The sequence below is a fragment of the Epinephelus fuscoguttatus genome, linkage group LG5, assembly GCF_011397635.1.
Source record: "Epinephelus fuscoguttatus linkage group LG5, E.fuscoguttatus.final_Chr_v1".
Lineage (NCBI taxonomy): Eukaryota > Metazoa > Chordata > Actinopteri > Perciformes > Serranidae > Epinephelus > Epinephelus fuscoguttatus.
In genome coordinates this window covers 41,609,664-41,626,463 of record NC_064756.1, presented here as the reverse complement: position 1 = coordinate 41,626,463, position 16,800 = coordinate 41,609,664, and the positions used below count along the sequence as shown (strand labels likewise).

General features: G+C 47.8%; 1 protein-coding gene across 9 annotated transcripts in view; it reads right to left on the bottom strand.

Annotated features, from left to right (window-relative positions):
- LOC125889095 (RNA-binding protein Musashi homolog 2-like) overlaps positions 1–16,800 on the bottom strand; it is a 482,288-nt gene that overhangs the window by 85,683 nt on the left and 379,805 nt on the right. For all 9 annotated transcript variants that reach the window (XM_049576805.1, XM_049576804.1, XM_049576810.1 and 6 more), the window contains exons 9-10: positions 16,463–16,577; positions 13,514–13,588 (exon numbers count right to left, since the gene is read on the bottom strand). In XM_049576805.1, coding sequence (XP_049432762.1) covers positions 13,514–13,588; positions 16,463–16,577 — 190 coding nt within the window. The remainder of the gene's footprint in view (positions 1–13,513; positions 13,589–16,462; positions 16,578–16,800) is intronic.

Here is a 16,800-nt window from a genome sequence, read left to right as displayed (position 1 = left end):
CAACCAAGGAGCTCAACAATGGAGACTGGCCGAGCAACTTCGCCTGTAAAGACATCTCTACAACTCCACAGTGACAGACCAAACACAGGGACAGTCAAATGGCCTTAAATTACTAGAAAGAAACAGCCACCACACTGGGGACAAAAGAGGTGTTTTTGCCACAGGGTGTCGCAGACAATGAGAGATGCCGAGTTTCATTCATACATCTGTGGCAACACGTCACAATTAAAACATCTGACGCCACAAATAGAAAGTTCACACAGATCTGAACGCGCAACTCCAGGGGACAGTCCCAGGCCAAAGACCAGTTTTCTGTGACCCATCCACCACCCCAACTTGCCTCCTTACATGTGCTCGAGACTGCTGCCTTGTTTACTGCCATCAGCGCAATGGTCACATGATCGCCACCTTTCAAAATACATTGGATATGTATGAATTTGGGTGCATTACGTTTAGTAGGATAACATGAAAAATTTGTGAGGACAGCCTGACTATATATACGTTCGGTTATTTGTAGCACCACACTGTTGAAACACAGAGCGTGCTGGGGGCAGAGATGGAGAAGCAGAACATTAGGTGCATTGAAAGTGAAACTTAATCATTCATTCTGCTGGGTCTAAAAGTTTGCTTTTACTTGCAGCAGCTGCTCCTCTCTGATCTGATCAGCTCTGAACAGCTTGACAGATTAATTATCCAACCCATGAGTCACATACTGCTGCTGAGGAAACAAACTCATGGAGAGTTCCACCTGTTCTGCATTCACTGTCCTGCAAAAACCTCCAAAATCAGAGAGAGGACACAGACTGATACAAACTTCCTCCACTTCCTCAGCTACTGCCACGTATACAGTCTCATTCTGTGGAAAATTTAAAATAATTTCAATTTTAAGCTAAGCAACAGTAATATTTCCAGAAATGCAATGTTTGGCCATACATCAGTGTTAACCACCATCGGCAGGCACCCTACCTGTCTGGTATCGTTTTTCCTTGTTTACTTCTTGCTTATTCACAGAAAGTTTTGTTTGTGCGCTGTCTGGCATTTTGTAGTCTCGCCACTAGACAATCAGAGATCTCCGCCTTCTGATAGTCTGGGGACACTCCTTTCTAAAGTGTGTTTAACACACCGGCGAAAACGGCCGGCAACAAAGCAATGCCTCTTGCATTTTTGAAAAGGACACGCCTTCTCGGAAATGTGCACTCCTCCTTTTCTCGTCCGCAAGGAAACAAACACACAGAGAGCTTGAAAATGGATGCCGAGAGATTTAACTCCGTTTTATCAAACGTGTGCTCATCCGTGAAGAAAATATTTTTTCCAGCGGATGTCTTAGTTACAACATTATTGAGCTAACTGGAGTAGTGTCATGTCATATCCGACAACGTGAGGCTTTTAACAGATGACGTCCTGATGTTACCTTTGCTGCTGCTGTCAGCTGTCCCTGTCAACTGATGCTTTCTAGACATCGTGATTTCCTAAAACTGAATAAATACCACACACAGTAACACAAAACTGCTTTGCTAGCTCAATCATGTTGTAACTAAGATATCCGCTGGAAAAGATATTTTTTTCACAGACCGTTTAATGAGTTATTATCTATTACAGACACCGCTAACGGCTAACAGGGCTAACAGCTAATGGTTAGCCCAGCTAAACATGCACACAGAAATAGTAATGTTTGTTCAGTCATAGTGTTTATAGACTTTACAAACATCAGATTAGTCCAAACGGTGATACAGTGATGTGAAAAATGTGATATGGGCTATATATAGCTAAAAGCTCTGCTGGTTTTCTACCCGGAAGTATTTGTAAACAACAAGGCAATTCCCTCTATAGTCCGGCCAGACGGATGAGTCATGGCCTTGTAAAAGATTATGTTAGTTTCTTTTAGTTGGCAAGAATGTGTCGCTGCAAACACGACAAACATCCACCGAAGGACCGCCCTGCAGATTTACTATTGGTTCTGCAACATAGGGAGTTTTTTTAAACTCTGAAATTGTATCCGCCCATCTAAACACAAAATCAGGGAGAAAGTCATCAGTCTTTAGTTAAGCAAAGCGTCTAAAGACTGACTTGTGAGTCTAGGCATTTTGGAGCATACTGCAATGAACAACATGTTCACCATAAAGGCATCTGTTCATGCTTGTAGCTCACGCACCATCTATGGTGGCCTGCGCCACAGGAGCCCCTTTTACACTGCCAGATTTTCTGCGCATGCTGGGCCGTTTAGCCGGCAAGCTGCGAGCATTTAGACACACAGAGCCGGACTGACGAGTTGATCCGAGGTGCCTAATTTTCCACCTCGTAGGGTAGTCATATTGGAGGAACCCTTTTAGTTTAAACAGACCGAGGCGGCCTTCCGCAATAGGAGGGGCTGTTGAAGACTTGTGGGAGAAGCTGCTGATGAGGCCGTAGCAAAAGGGAAACGCAAACCTGACAGACACTATAAAGATGAGCAACTGGGGAGACAAAGAATTGCGCGTCCTCCTTGTCCTCGCAAACGAAGAGGGCATTAACCGTCAGATGACGAGGATGGTGAAGAACGGGCCGACTTATGAGAGAATTGCAGAAGGACTGACCTGCTGCAGGTTCCCTCCCATGTCACTGTTTATGTCACACACTGAGCTACACATTTTGTTATTCGCTCACGCCCCCCATTGCCCCGAAAAAGGCGCATTCTGTATAAACAAAAGTAGGTAGGTGGTATTTTGCTGCACTCCCCTATTTTGTTTTTATACTGCCAATGAAACGGGTGTGGTATGGACCCAAATGCAGTACACAGGCGCGCTGGAACAGTTGGTAACGACCTTTATTCCCACCACAGCAAACAAGGTACGGTGCAGATTGAATAAACACAGAATAAAGTTTGTTCTTCGGGCTGAAAGCCCTCACACAGTCTCTGGGGCTCAGACGAGGGGAAGAGAAGTAGCTTACTTCAGCCGATGACGGTGAGGAGCAGAGCAGAGGAGTGGTCGGGGGCAGGTGGGGGGGTCGTAGCCAGATGGGCAGTCCGCGAAGGCAGAGGCACCGAAGGGGAGCAGGCAGGAGGATAAACGAGGACAGGCGGAGGAGTCGTTACCAGCCGAGCAGTCAGATACCAGAAACGCTGAGGCAGAGCACGAGGTCAGGGACAGAAGGTAGGTGAGTTTACCGGGAGGCAGACGAGGAGAGCAGGTCGGGAACAGGCAGAGTCGGCACCGGGAGATCAGACAGGAGAAGAATGCTGGAAAGTCTCGCATGACGCTGAAGAACAATCTGGCAACGAGTGAGAGTGCTGGAGAGGCTTATATGCAGGGCTGATTATGATGAGCTGCAGCTGTGTAGGCAGGTGAGCAGAGTTGGGCTGATGAGGTGGGCGTGGCTGGCAGGTAGAGTGGAGCAGAGGGAGGGAGAGTGGAAAATCACTGCAGCAGAGTGACAGGAGGGGGGAATGAGAAACAGGGACTGTGACAGAACCCCCCCCTCAAGGGACGGCCCCTGACGTCCCAAACAGTTCTAGAGGAGCCGGGTGGGTGGAGGGGGCCTGGAGGAGGGCTAAAATTCTTCTGAGGCCTCCGTCCTAGCCTCCTCGTCCTCTTCAGAGACTGATCCCCCGTCTTCCTCCTTAGACCCAGATGTCTCAGATGCAAGAGGGGACTGAGGGTCGGTGTTGTGACCCCCTTGTGCCGAGGCGATGTTGGAGGGCTGATCAGGGTGTTAGCGATGGAACTCCTCAATGACTCACGCATCCAGGATCTGACGGGCTGGAACCCATGACCGCTCTTCCGGGCCGTACCCCTCCCAGTCGACGAGGTATTGTATACCCCTCCCATGACGACGAGAGCGCAGCAGGCGATGCACCGTGTAAGCAGGGGCCCCGTCAATGATGCGAGGAGGTGGAGGTGGCTGGGAGGCAGGCTGCAGGGGACTCTCCCGGAACGGCTTAATTCTGGAGACATGGAAGGTGGAATGAATCCGCATGGTGCGGGGCAGCTTGAGTCGAACAGCCACTGGGTTTACAACCTTCTCAATGGGGAATGGTCCAATAAACTTGGGAGCCAATTTCTTCGACTCCACCCTCAGAGGAAGGTCCCGGGTTGACAGCCACACTTTCTGTCCCACCTGGTAAGGAGGGGCCTGGGAGCGGCGGCGGTTGGCGGCTGTCGAATAACGATCTGTGGCCCATAGGAGAGCGGTCCTGGCCTGTGTCCAGGTCCGGCGGCAGCGGCGGATGAAGGCCTCCACTGACGGGCAGACAGTTTCCTTCTCCTGGGCAGGAAACAGGGGAGGCTGGTAGCCATAAGCGCACTGGAATGGAGAGAGCCCAGTGGCGGAGCTGATGAGGGTATTGTGGGCGTATTCCACCCACAGCAGTTGTGTGGACCAGGAGGCAGGGTGCTTGGAAGCCATGCAGCGGAGCGCCGTCTCCATCTCCTGATTCATCCTCTCAGACTGGCCGTTGGATTGGGGATGAAACCCAGAGGACAGGCTGGTGGAGGCTCCCAGGAGGCGGCAGAATTCTCTCCAGAATGTAGAGGTGAACTGGGGGCCTCGGTCGGAGACCACGTCGGACTGGAGGCCGTGGAGCCGATGCAGAACCTCAGACCTCAACTCCTGAGGGACGAATAGGCGGTCTTGGGGGCAGGAGCTGGGCCCCGGCTGGTCCTCCAAAGCAGCTCTTACCCGCTCCTCCACCTCCCAGGTGAGAGCGGCCACCAGACGGGAAGCGGGGAGGATGTTGTCTGGACTGGAGGGGCCCTCTTCCCCGACCATGAACTGTCAGGACAGGGCGTCAGGTTTAACGTTGCGGGAGCCTGGCCGGTAGGAGAGGGTGAAGCTGAATCTGGCGAAGAACAGAGCCCACCGGGCCTGACGAGAGTTCAGTCTTTTGGCCGAGCAGATGTACTCCAGGTTCTTGTGATCGGTCCAGACGAGGAAGGGGGTCTTGGTTCCCTCCAACCAATGGCGCCACTCCTCCAGCGCCAGCTTCACCGCCAACAGTTCTCGATTACCGATGTCATAATTCCTCTCAGCTGGAGACAGACGTCTGGAGAAGAAAGCGCAGGGGTGTAGTTTCTGGTCCTTGGCAGAACGCTGGGAGAGGACAGCCCCCACCCCCACATCAGAAGCGTCAACCTCCACTACGAACTGTCTCTCGGGGTCAGGGATCAAGAGAATGGGGGCTGAGCTGAATCGCCCCTTCAGGTGCTGGAACGCCTCCTCGGCGGCCGAGGTCCATCGAAAGGGGACCTTGGAGGAGGTGAGGGCGGTGAGAGGTGCTGCCACCGTGCTGTAACCCCGGATGGACCTCCTGTAGAAGTTGGCGAACCCCAGGAAGCGCTGCAACTGCTTGCGAGAGTCAGGGACAGGCCAGGAGGTGACGGCTGAGACCTTAGCGGGGTCCATCTCCATGCGGTCTTGGCCGATGATGTATCCCAGGAAGGAGACAGAGGAGGCGTGGAACTCGCACTTCTCAGCCTTGACGAACAAGGAGTTCTCCAGCAGGCGTTGTAGCACCATCTGGACGTGATGTATGTGTTCTTGCTTGGACCGGGAGAAGATCAGGATATCGTCTAGGTAGACGAAAACAAACTTGTTGAGCATGTCCCTTAGTACGTCATTGATGAGGGCTTGGAAAACAGCCGGGGCATTGGTGAGCCCGAACGGCATCACCAGGTATTCATAGTGTCCTGTGGGGGTGTTGAAGGTTGTCTTCCACTCATCCCCCTCTCGGATCCGAACCAGATGATAGGCGTTGCGGAGATCCAACTTGGTGTAGATGATGGCCCCTTGGAGCAGCTCAAAAGCTGAGGCGATGAGGGGGAGAGGATAGCGGTTCTTTACCGTGATGTCGTTCAGCCCTCTGTAGTCGATGCAGGGCCTCAGGGAACCATCCTTCTTGTCGACGAAGAAGAACCCCGCCCCAGCAGGTGACGAGGAGGGTCGGATGATCCCGGCGGCCAAGGCATCACTGATGTAGGTCTCCATGGCCTCCCTTTCAGGTGCAGACAGGGAGTAGAGGCGACCCTTGGGGGGAACAGAGCCGGGAAGGAGGTCGATGGCGCAGTCGTAGGGTCGATGAGGGGGCAGAGAGGTGGCCCTCGCCTTGCTGAACACCTCCCGGAAATCGTGGTAGTCAGAGGGCACCATGGAGAGGTCTGGGGTGGAACAGGAGCTGGCAGGCGGCGTGGGTGCAACTGCCGGTCTGAGGCAGATCTGTTGACAGGAGGGGCTCCATCCCAGGATGGACCCCGTAGACCAGTCTATATGGGGGTTATGGCGGTGAAGCCAGGGGTAGCCGAGGATCAGGGGAAGGTTGGGAGACCTCAGGATATGAAATCGGATGGTCTCATGGTGTGTGCCGGACAGGAGCATCGAGATGGGGGTAGTTTGATGAGTGACGGTCCCCAGAAGATGACCATCCAGAGCGCTGGCTGGCATGGGACGAGGGAGAGGAACTTGACCAATGTCCAGCTGCCGGGCGAGTTCCTCGTCGATCAGGTTGACATCTGCCCCCGAGTCGAGGAAGGTGGCGAGGGTGTGGGTCCCCCCTGCCAGTAGGAGCTGGACGTGAAACAGTGGTCTTGGGTTGGGGGCAGAGTTCTGGGACCGGCTCAGCAGAATGCCCCTCTTTACTGCTGAGCCCTCCCTTTTACTGGACACCGGGAGACAAAATGGCCGGCCTGGCCACAGTAGAGGCAGAGATTTCCCCGGCGTCGGCGCTCTCGCTCCTCCGGCGTTAGGCTGGTGCGCCCTACCTGCATGGGTTCCACCCCCCCATGCACGAGTTCAGAGGAAAGGACAGGGGTGGCTGGAAACCCACGCTGACGGGCGGAAAGCCGATGATCTCCTTCCACGTGGCGTTGCTCCCTCCTCCTCGCCTGTATCCATCTGTCTAGCCTCGTGGTCAGCTCGATGAGCCCGTCCAGGGAGCTAGGGAGGTCGAACGAGACCAGCTCATCCTTAATGTAAGGAGCCAGTCCGTTGAGGAAGGCGTCACATTGGGCAGCAGCGTTCCAGTCACTGAGGCGAGCCCGGGTTCTGAAGTCTATGGCATAGTCTGAAACTGTCCGATCCCCCTACCTCTGACTCATGAGTCCCCCTGAAGCATCAGGACCCAGGGAAACGGGTCCGAACACCTTGCGAAGCTCCTCTGAGAAGGCCTGGAATGAGGCGCAGGCTGGCGTGCCTCTCTCCCACTCCGCCGTACCCCACAGACGTGCCCTTCCTGTTAGGTGGTTGATGGCGAAGGCGACTCTAGCTCCCTCTGTGGCGAAGGTATGGAGTTGCAGGGCAAACAGAATAGAACAGTTTGTCAGGAAAGGGTTGCAACCCTCAGGATCCCCAGCGTAGCATTCTGGCGCCCCCACCCGGGGCTCAGATGTGTTGCTGGATGATGGCCCCGGGGTCGGAGCAGGAGGGGCTGGAGCTGAGGCAGAGGCAGCGTGTTGAGTCATGGAGGCTGCCATCTGTTGTACCTGGGCGGCTAGCGAGGTTAGCGCTCGTTCCAGAGCTGACGCTGACTGACGGGCCTCCGCCGCGTTGGAGGCTAACTGAGCCTCATGCTGCTGGAGCTCCACCCGGGCTAGGCGAGACTGAGGAGAAGCGGGGTCTGCTGGGTCCATTTCTGGCCAGATTGTACTGAAACGGGTGTGGTATGGACCCAAATGCAGTACACAGGCGCGCTGGAACAGTTGGTAACGACCTTTATTCCCACCACAGCAAACAAGGTACAGTGCAGATTGAATAAACACAGAATAAAGTTTGTTCTTCGGGCTGAAAGCCCTCACACAGTCTCTGGGGCTCAGACGAGGGGAAGAGAAGTAGCTTACTTCAGCCGATGACGATGAGGAGGAAGCTCCGTCGTCCGAAGAGCGGCTGCACGTGTGGAGGTGCCGACGGGGAGAGAGCAGAGGAGTGGTCGGAGGCAGGTGGGGGGGTCGTAGCCAGATGAGCAGTCCGCGAAGGCAGAGGCACCGAAGGGGAGCAGGCAGGAGGATAAACGAGGACAGGCGGAGGAGTCGTTACCAGCCGAGCAGTCAGATACCAGAAACGCTGAGGCAGAGCACGAGGTCAGGGACAGAAGGCAGGTGAGTTTACCGGGAGGCAGACGAGGAGAGCAGGTCGGGAACAGGCAGAGTCGGCACCGGGAGATCAGACAGGAAAAGAATGCTGGAAAGTCTCGCATGACGCTGAAGAACAATCTGGCAACGAGTGAGAGTGCTGGAGAGGCTTATATGCAGGGCTGATTATGATGAGCTGCAGCTGTGTAGGCAGGTGAGCAGAGTTGGGCTGATGAGGTGGGCGTGGCTGGCAGGTAGAGTGGAGCAGAGGGAGGGAGAGTGGAAAATCACTGCAGCAGAGTGACAGGAGGGTAATGAGAAACAGGGACTGTGACAGCCAATGCTGAAAGAAGACTGATTGGGCTTTCCTGCAAATTTGCACAATTCCTGTTTAAAAAGAGCTAGAGACAGACAACCATTCACGCTGTCTGACGCCAGTATAAACAAAGCCTTAGGAGGGTGCTGGCTGGTTGAAGATACCTGTGGCCCCTTGCAGAGCTCTACCTCAATCAGTTGGGAGTGGGGCAGTTGTGTTGGGGCCAAGAGTGTTGTTAGAATCGAGTTTATTCAGTATCCTTGCCTCTGATTCAAAAATTACTTGTGCAGTTAAGGAATTATGATGATATGCCTAAATTTTACAACAATGAAATTGCTAAATTATTTCCCATCATTTTGATGCCAGATTGTATCATTCTGCCAGCTTTATATGTAGAGGACTGATGTTTCTCTGTCGTAAAAGAAAAAAACAAAATGCAGGACTGTGTGTTACACAGCAGCAACATAAAGCTGTGTACTTGTAGGTGCCTTCTGTGTGTGTGTGTCTCCAATGATATCTGTTTGCATAACTGATTAGGCACTAATCAAAAGTGAAACATCAATTCCAGGCATGGTCCTCAGCAAACAAACAGGTAAGCAGAAAGAGAGAACAAAGAAAGGAGGGAGGGGGAAGTTTTATTAGCTGGATCTGCAGACGAAGTTGCTTGTAAGAGTGTGTGACCTTGGCGCTTCACTACCACACTATGCATAAACAGGCACTTGCTTCAACCTTCAGCTCTCATCACATTTCCTCCACCAAAAATGGACTGTGACAAATACAGAGAAAATTGGTTTGTATCAAGGACAGGAAAGCGACCAAAGAAAGCTGTAGAGGTTGCTCTCACCGATATCCCAGCAAAGGAACAGACAAGTAGTCCAAATGCAACTGACATCACTGCAGCACAACACACTGTCACGTCTAAGTTCTCCAGTCACTACAAAGCCTTGAAGCTGCACTTGGAATTATTCATGTGTGTGTCACAGCGTGTGTCTGCTAGGACATAACACTTAAGTCTCTCACACTCACTGCATGCTGCAGCACACAGAAGCCAACACACAAACAGAAATCCGTAATGAAACCCATGGAAAGCAATTTAAACTGACATGTCTATAGCAAATATACCAAAGCAATACCAAGAGGGAGCGTGAAGTGTAATCATTACTGTTGCTATCAGTGCTGCGTCTTCCACACACACCACACGCTACATTCAAGGAAGCATTAAATGAGCTATGAAAACAGGACAAGGCGGTGGAAGAAGTTGACTTTGAATCGGCCTGAATATAGAGATGCTGTACTTACACAGTGTTAAATGGAGCCAGAAACAGCAAGTAGAATAGAAGTGGAGAGACAGAATAAACACTCAGCCTGCACACAAACAAACACACACCGACACAAGCCACTTTTTTTGACCTCCTCTGAATTGGGTCCCTGGCGAGGATTACGGGCAGTGCTTCAGAAAAAGATGAGCTCCTTGCTTTCTCAACAGTCAATTTTTAACCTCTATGGTGAGCCAACTATTCTAAATCCCTCAACATTGCTAGGGGGGGAAGGGGGGAGAAAAAAGGCTTTTCACCTTTCATGTCCAAGCACCAAGGTCATTGTGGTGCTATCAGGAAATCACAGGCAAAGTAAATGAGTGGGAAGAACAGGGGGAAAAAAGGCTAAATCATTTCACAGGAGGAGCCACAGGGATTAAGAGAAAACTCTTAACAGGGTCTTTATAAAGGGTCCTAGACTGGTTGAGGCAGGAATGAAAGGATAGAGTATATTGTGTTACCAAGGCAGAGCCACTGTTTGGCTGATGATGACAGAGAAGAATTGTCAATGTCATTATAGAGGGACAGATACACTAAGCATTATGGTTGTGATTACAGCTTCATACTCAGGGTGCAGGCGTTGATCCCTCTCTCAGCCTCAGGGGACAAAGCTGTGCCATCAGTAACACATGGAGCTACCACTGTTGATGAGCAAGGGCAGTTGGAGGAGATATCACAGTTGGAGGAGGCTGAAATTTGACAAGCTGTCCTGGCCAACCCTAGTGGGCCATCAGCTGTGTGTGTGTGAGAGAGCGAGAGTGTGTGAAGAATGACAGCAGCCTGCTGTGTTCCCTGGTGTGCTGTGGTCTGTGGCCTTGAAGGCAGCACAGTCCTGAGGCTGACGTATTTTAATCCTGTTTCCTCTGGCTTTTGCACACCGTGGGACTCCTCCAGCATTACTCCATTTCTCAGTTCATTTCCATTCCAACCTTTTTCATTTTAATTAATGCAGTCGAAAGCGGGAGACATTACAGTATGAAGATTTTACAAAGGTCCTGGTCACAATGAGCTCATTGGCAAGGTTGCACAAGAGTGACCTTGACAAATTGCAGGAAAACAGTACCTTTTTTTCTCAGCACTTTCTCTTCACAGCAAGAGGGTCTCAGGTTTGACCCCAACCCTGCCAGCTGTGACACTGTCTCTGGAGTTTGTATGCACATGCTGCGTTTGTCTTGGTTTGCACACATTCCTGGTTGATTAATTTTGGGCACAAATGTCATAATCAACCCTTTGCTAAGAACGCAGACTGGCCAATCAAAGTGTAACATCAGGGTTCGACAACAACACAGCTGTGCTCCATAGACTCTCATCCAATAATGTCAGATCTTCAGCTCTTTCAGACTTCAGATCTCCTTCATTTTCAGGCTGGTTTTGTGGATTTAGAGCTAAATGTTGTACTTGGGGCACGTGTGATTATGCAACAAATTTTCATAGCATAGGTCACATGACATTATAAAAAAAAAAATGCATGCAGTTCATATAATATCCTAGGAATTTGAGTCCCACGAGGGACGTTACACCACTAAAAGACAGTTGTAATGTAATTGACCCAAAGTTATGAGGTTAAGTTTAAGCACGTAAAGTTATTGTGGTTAGGTTTAAGAAAAGAAACATGGTGAGGACGTTCCTTAAAATGACTCAAAGTTCACACGGATCCAAACACGCGACTCCAGGGTAAAGTCCCTGGCAAAAGTCAGTTCTTTTGTGACTCATCCATCACCCCAACCTACCTCCTTACAAGTATGGTTTGGTAAATCAGTGCTCCTAGCTTGCAAGTTACAATAATCACAATCTGCACACCATTCTAGTCGCTGACGGTAATGCACCATAACTTTGTTTGCCCAGTGCTGTAAAACTGCTGGGCATTTCTTTTACCTGAAATTATTATTTTTTTTTTTTTTTTTACAGCATTTACATTTACGTTTCAGTACTTTAGTAAATTTTAGGTCAGAAAATTACTTTGATACATAAGTACAGTAACCATTAGATACTGTTGTAGTTGCTGTTAAGCCTGCTGTTTTCTGTTCCATAACACATCTGTCATCTTTTTTTATTGTCTGTCGTTTGCCTGTTCAGAGCACGATGGTTTATGCTAGTTATTGTCACTTGTGTGTTAATTTGTAGTTTGCACCATTAGTGAGTTTGCTATTCCTTTTCATGACCCCAGCTATTTTTACCCATTGAGTATTGAGTCTGTTGTTCATCAATTGATTGTCAATAAAGGTTGACAGTGGTTGGAACTGCACTGTGTCCTCTGTGAAGCAGAAGTTGTCAAAATACTTTAACACTTTTCATCAAGTAATATTCTGATAGGTGACTTTAACTTCTACCAAAGTCTTTTCATTCATCACTAGTGTTGACGTATCATGGAGATGGGTCAATCAATATTTGACTGTTCTAGCCAATGAAGTGTTAATTCACTGCACAAGCACAACCGCAGCACAGGAGGAGCTGTAAAATTTCTTCAAATGATGTCTGACTGAGGAAGTAAAACACTGAATTACAAACCGTGCATTGGTAAAATTATCTAGTTTAATCACGTTACTAGATAATTTCACTTTACGTCACCTCACCTCACATGTAGTATCTCACTTCACATTGAATGCATTAAATTCTGCCTGCTGGATTTCCTGACATTCCTGACATACTGTACATACCACCCTACCCAAGAACCACCACGTCTACCAAAGACTGCGTATTGACGACAGGAGTATTCACTTCACCACCCACCTACCTACATATTCACACACAATCAGTGACCAAGTCGCTCATTCTCTTGGCGCCATAATATCTTTGCCATATGAAAGTGAAATTATTTTTAGGTATGCACCTAGGAAAAAATACTGAGGTCCTGACCTCGGTGACCTCACAGCCATGGTATACATGATGATGTCTGCCCAAAATTTAATTGTTTCTAAATTAACAACACTCAACATGTTCATGGTTATAATGGAAAATGCCATCCAGGTGCCCTCTGGAGCACCTCCTGCTCTGCAGTGAGTTCAGTTTGATTATGTGTCCTGGTTAAACGTGAGTCACCTTCATGAGGACAAAAACCCAAACATAACAGCATAGTTATTTTTCTGTGGTATTCCAGCACTCTTATAAGGCATGCTGTATCTCTACTAATCGTTCACCTTCTGAATGCCAAGGTATTCTTCCTGGTAATGACCTTTTTATGTCTTTAAAAGTCTAAATGAAAAGTTTAACTAACTGGCATGGGTATTAGTAACAATGGCATTAAATCAGTTAGAAATAAAGAGTGGCCAATATTTACCTGCATGAACATGTGTCATTATTAATACAAGATCTGGTCAAATACTTATATAATAATGACAATAATGATGCAGTTGTACTTTCAAAACAGGAGGAAGTCTTTCTGTATCATATCAGAAGCAAGTATTGTCATATGTTGGCATCAGTACAACACACTGAACTGGCACAGCAGCCCACCTCCCACTCGTCCAAATAAACCATGAAATCAGACGTTTAGTGTGAATTGCTGATGACTAGCTTTGGAGTAGCTCTGGCATTACCAATTTTAAAGGTATGTAGAGGTGGTGAATGAGGAAATAATAGCTTAATGTCATCTTATCAAATCAATTTGGAGAGAAAGGGGGACTGCATTTCGCTGACATTAGACTGTTATGTGTGGATTGCTATAAAGGGACTTTGTCCTTTAAGCAGAACTCGTCAGGCTGGATTGATGTGACAGCATTACGCATTCATCCTGAAGAACCCTGCTGAGATCTGACACCCACGTGTGTGTGTGCATGTGTGTGTGTGTGTGTGTGTGTGTGTGTGTGTTTAAGAAGAGGGATCAAACAATTTAAAAGAGAACTTACCTGGGAACTGGTAACTATAGCTTGGGGCAAAACCAGTGTAGCCTCTGCCGTATGTTGCTACAATGTTAGGATAACCTGCAGAAAAGGCAAGATATGACTGTTTAGAAACACTCATTTGTACTTAAACAACACAATAATGAAATCATGTATACATTTCTCTAGCCACATACAATGTATTAAAAACTATGTCAGCATCTATGTTGAGAGATTTTGCCACTGAAAGCAAAACATTGGCTTCTGATTTGAACATACACTAAACAGAAATGTAGATGCAACACTTTTGTTTTTGCTCCCATTCATGCACAAAATGACTTATTTCTGCCAAATTTTCGTCACAAATTAATTAAAATTCGTGTAAGTGAGCGAAGGTGGCTCAGGATGTAGAGCAGGCCATCCACTAATCAAAAGATCAGCAGTATGATCCCCAGCTCATCCAGTCCAAAGTAACCTTGGGCAAGCGGTTTATGAGTGCGTGTAAATGTCATAACTGAGTAGCAGGTGGCACCTTTTCTGGTAGCCTTGGCCACCAGTGTGTGAATGGGTGAATGTGATCCTAGTGTATAAGTGCTTTGAGTGGTTGGAAGACTAAAAGGGTGATATGTAAGAGCAGGTCCATTTACCGTTCTCCTTTTCCAAGATAATCAATCCACCTGACAGGTGCAGCATATCATTATGCTGACTGAACAGCATCATTACTACACAGGTGTGCCTTGGGATGGTCACAATAAAAGGCCACTCTATGATGTGCAGTTTGATTACACAACACAATGCCACTGATGTGGCAAGTTTAGAGAGCAGGAATGTCCACCAGAGCTGTTGTCCGGGAACTGAACATTTAACTCACTACCATAAGCTGTCTTCAATGTCGTTTCTGTGACTTTGGCAATACATCCAACCAGTGTATGCCGCTGTGTGGGCAAGTTAAAGCCAACATTGTGAGCAGTAGGGATATGGAATGGGCTCGTTTAAATTACAGACAACAAAAACCGAAGAGATAATGTGACAAGATCGTGAGACCAATTATCATGCCATTCATCCACCACCATGACCTCACGTTGCACCATGTTAATGGTATAACCCATGCTGCAAGGACCTGTACACAATTCCTGGAAGCAGAAAACATCTCAGTTCTTGCCTGACCTGCATCCTCACCAGGCATGTCACCCAACGAACATGGCTGGGATGCTCTGGATTGGCATACATGACAGCAGGTTCCAGTTCCTGCCAATGTCCAGCAACTTCACACAGCCATTGAAGAGGAGTGGGCCAACATTCTAGAGGCCATAATCAACAACCTGATCAACTCTATATGAGGGAGATGTGTCACACAGCAGGAGGCAAATGGTGTCACACCACACCAGATACTGAGTCATTCTTTGGGGTATCTGTGACCAAAAATGCTTTCCTGTAGTGCTGGTCATGTTAAATCTTAATAAAGCCCTGGGTGTTTTTAAGATAAAACTGTACATTTTAGAGTGGCCTTGTATTGTGACAAGACACTCCTGTGTAGTAACCATGCTGTTTAATCCACTGGTTCCCAGCTGGTGGGCCACAGTCCAAAAGTGGGTCGCTGATCCATTCTGAATGGACCGCAAGTGACTCACAAATGTCTCAACTTTGTAAAAACGCACACTCTGTATTTTTCAGGTACAATGAATTTTCGTCACAGAGCTTTTATTTATTTTTTTATTTTATTGAGTGCCGTTTTCTGCTGTCGAGTGAGTGACATATGGACAGCAACTTGATAGAGACAGCCAGCTCGCTCGACAATATGGACAATATGGACCCTTTATTCCTGACATCCACTGTCTTTTTTTTATATCAAAATTATTTTATTTTCACTTTCTCTTTTTTAAAGTATGAAATAGTGCCATTGTTATGCCTTTGAATAACTTAATAAAGTCAATTATTCTTGTCATTTTTTCCTAGGTGAAAAATTGTCTTGCATATGTAAAAGATTTTACATAGAGTTCATTAAAGGTTAAATTAGTAGTAGATAATGAGCAAATAATACTGCTGCCTTCTGTTGAAAACTTTTGGGGGTTTTTTTTCCACAGAAAAAAAAAAAAGATTTAATTCCATATGGCTCGTCAACCTGGAAACAACAACATAGCACATTATAATGTTTTATTTATGCATTTTTGCAATTCTGCTGCTTTGCTGTATCCAATGTTTTCCTTGTATATGCTACGCAAAACTTAGAATAAAGTCAATACTTCTGCTACTACCTGCAGCGTGCTTACCTGGCATACTAAACAAAAATTACATTTTTGTCCAACTGTACATTTTTTGACGATGTATATCTCATATGGGTTTCTAGGTTTCTGTAATTGAAAATTTATTTAAAAAAAAGGAGCTATATGTAAGAAATCCAAAGCAAATGATCGTAAAATCCTCCTAATATGTCACAGAGACTAAGGAATAATGTTCATATAACATACTGATCTCACCGACAACAATAGTACAGCCAGAATATTCGCATTTAAAAAAATATTTAATGGTCCGCAAATCATGTTTATGTTTTGAATTTGTGTTTCTGTTGCGCCACCCACCGCCGTCTACCAGTCAGACAGTCAGTAGAGTCTCAGCATCAGTTACAGTTACGACTGAGCTACAGCAGCACGGCAAGCAGCATTAGCAGGGTCCCAGTACATAGCATTAGCAGCCGGCTCCTCATGAGCTGTATCCCGGCAGCAGCGTTAGTAGCAGAGAAGCCGGACTTGCTCGAACGGTCCACTGGAAAACCGAAGATCAAGGACGCGAGAGTGCAGTGCTACAGGATAGAGTGTGTACCATGAAGGCTTAGTCCTTACCACAGCAGCCCAGGTTCAGGTCCAGCCTGGACCTCTTCCTGCATGTCACTTTCTTTTAAGTCTTGCTAGATCTGTATGTATCCCCTGAACTCATGTTGGAGTGGCTGATTGACAGATGCAAAACCAATGTACTTACTCAGCATGCCCATGCCCAGCATGAAGGCATCCATTGTGTATTGTAGGCCCCTGGCCCGACCTCGTGTCCCTGGAGGAAACATCACTTCCTTGGGCTGGGCCTTTTTGCATTCTACCTGTGGTGCATGGACAAAAATAGACTGATAATGCTGACAACAGACAACAACATGAAAATCTGTGCACAACAACGCTTGACAGTTTACTTATACTGTTAAGAGTCTGTGTCTTTCGCTCATGCCTACATCTTTCTATTTACTTAAAATTAAAAAAAAAAAAGAAAGAAAAATAAAGTACATGTCTGTCAAACTATGAGGATGAGCAGTGACTCTGCTCTCATGA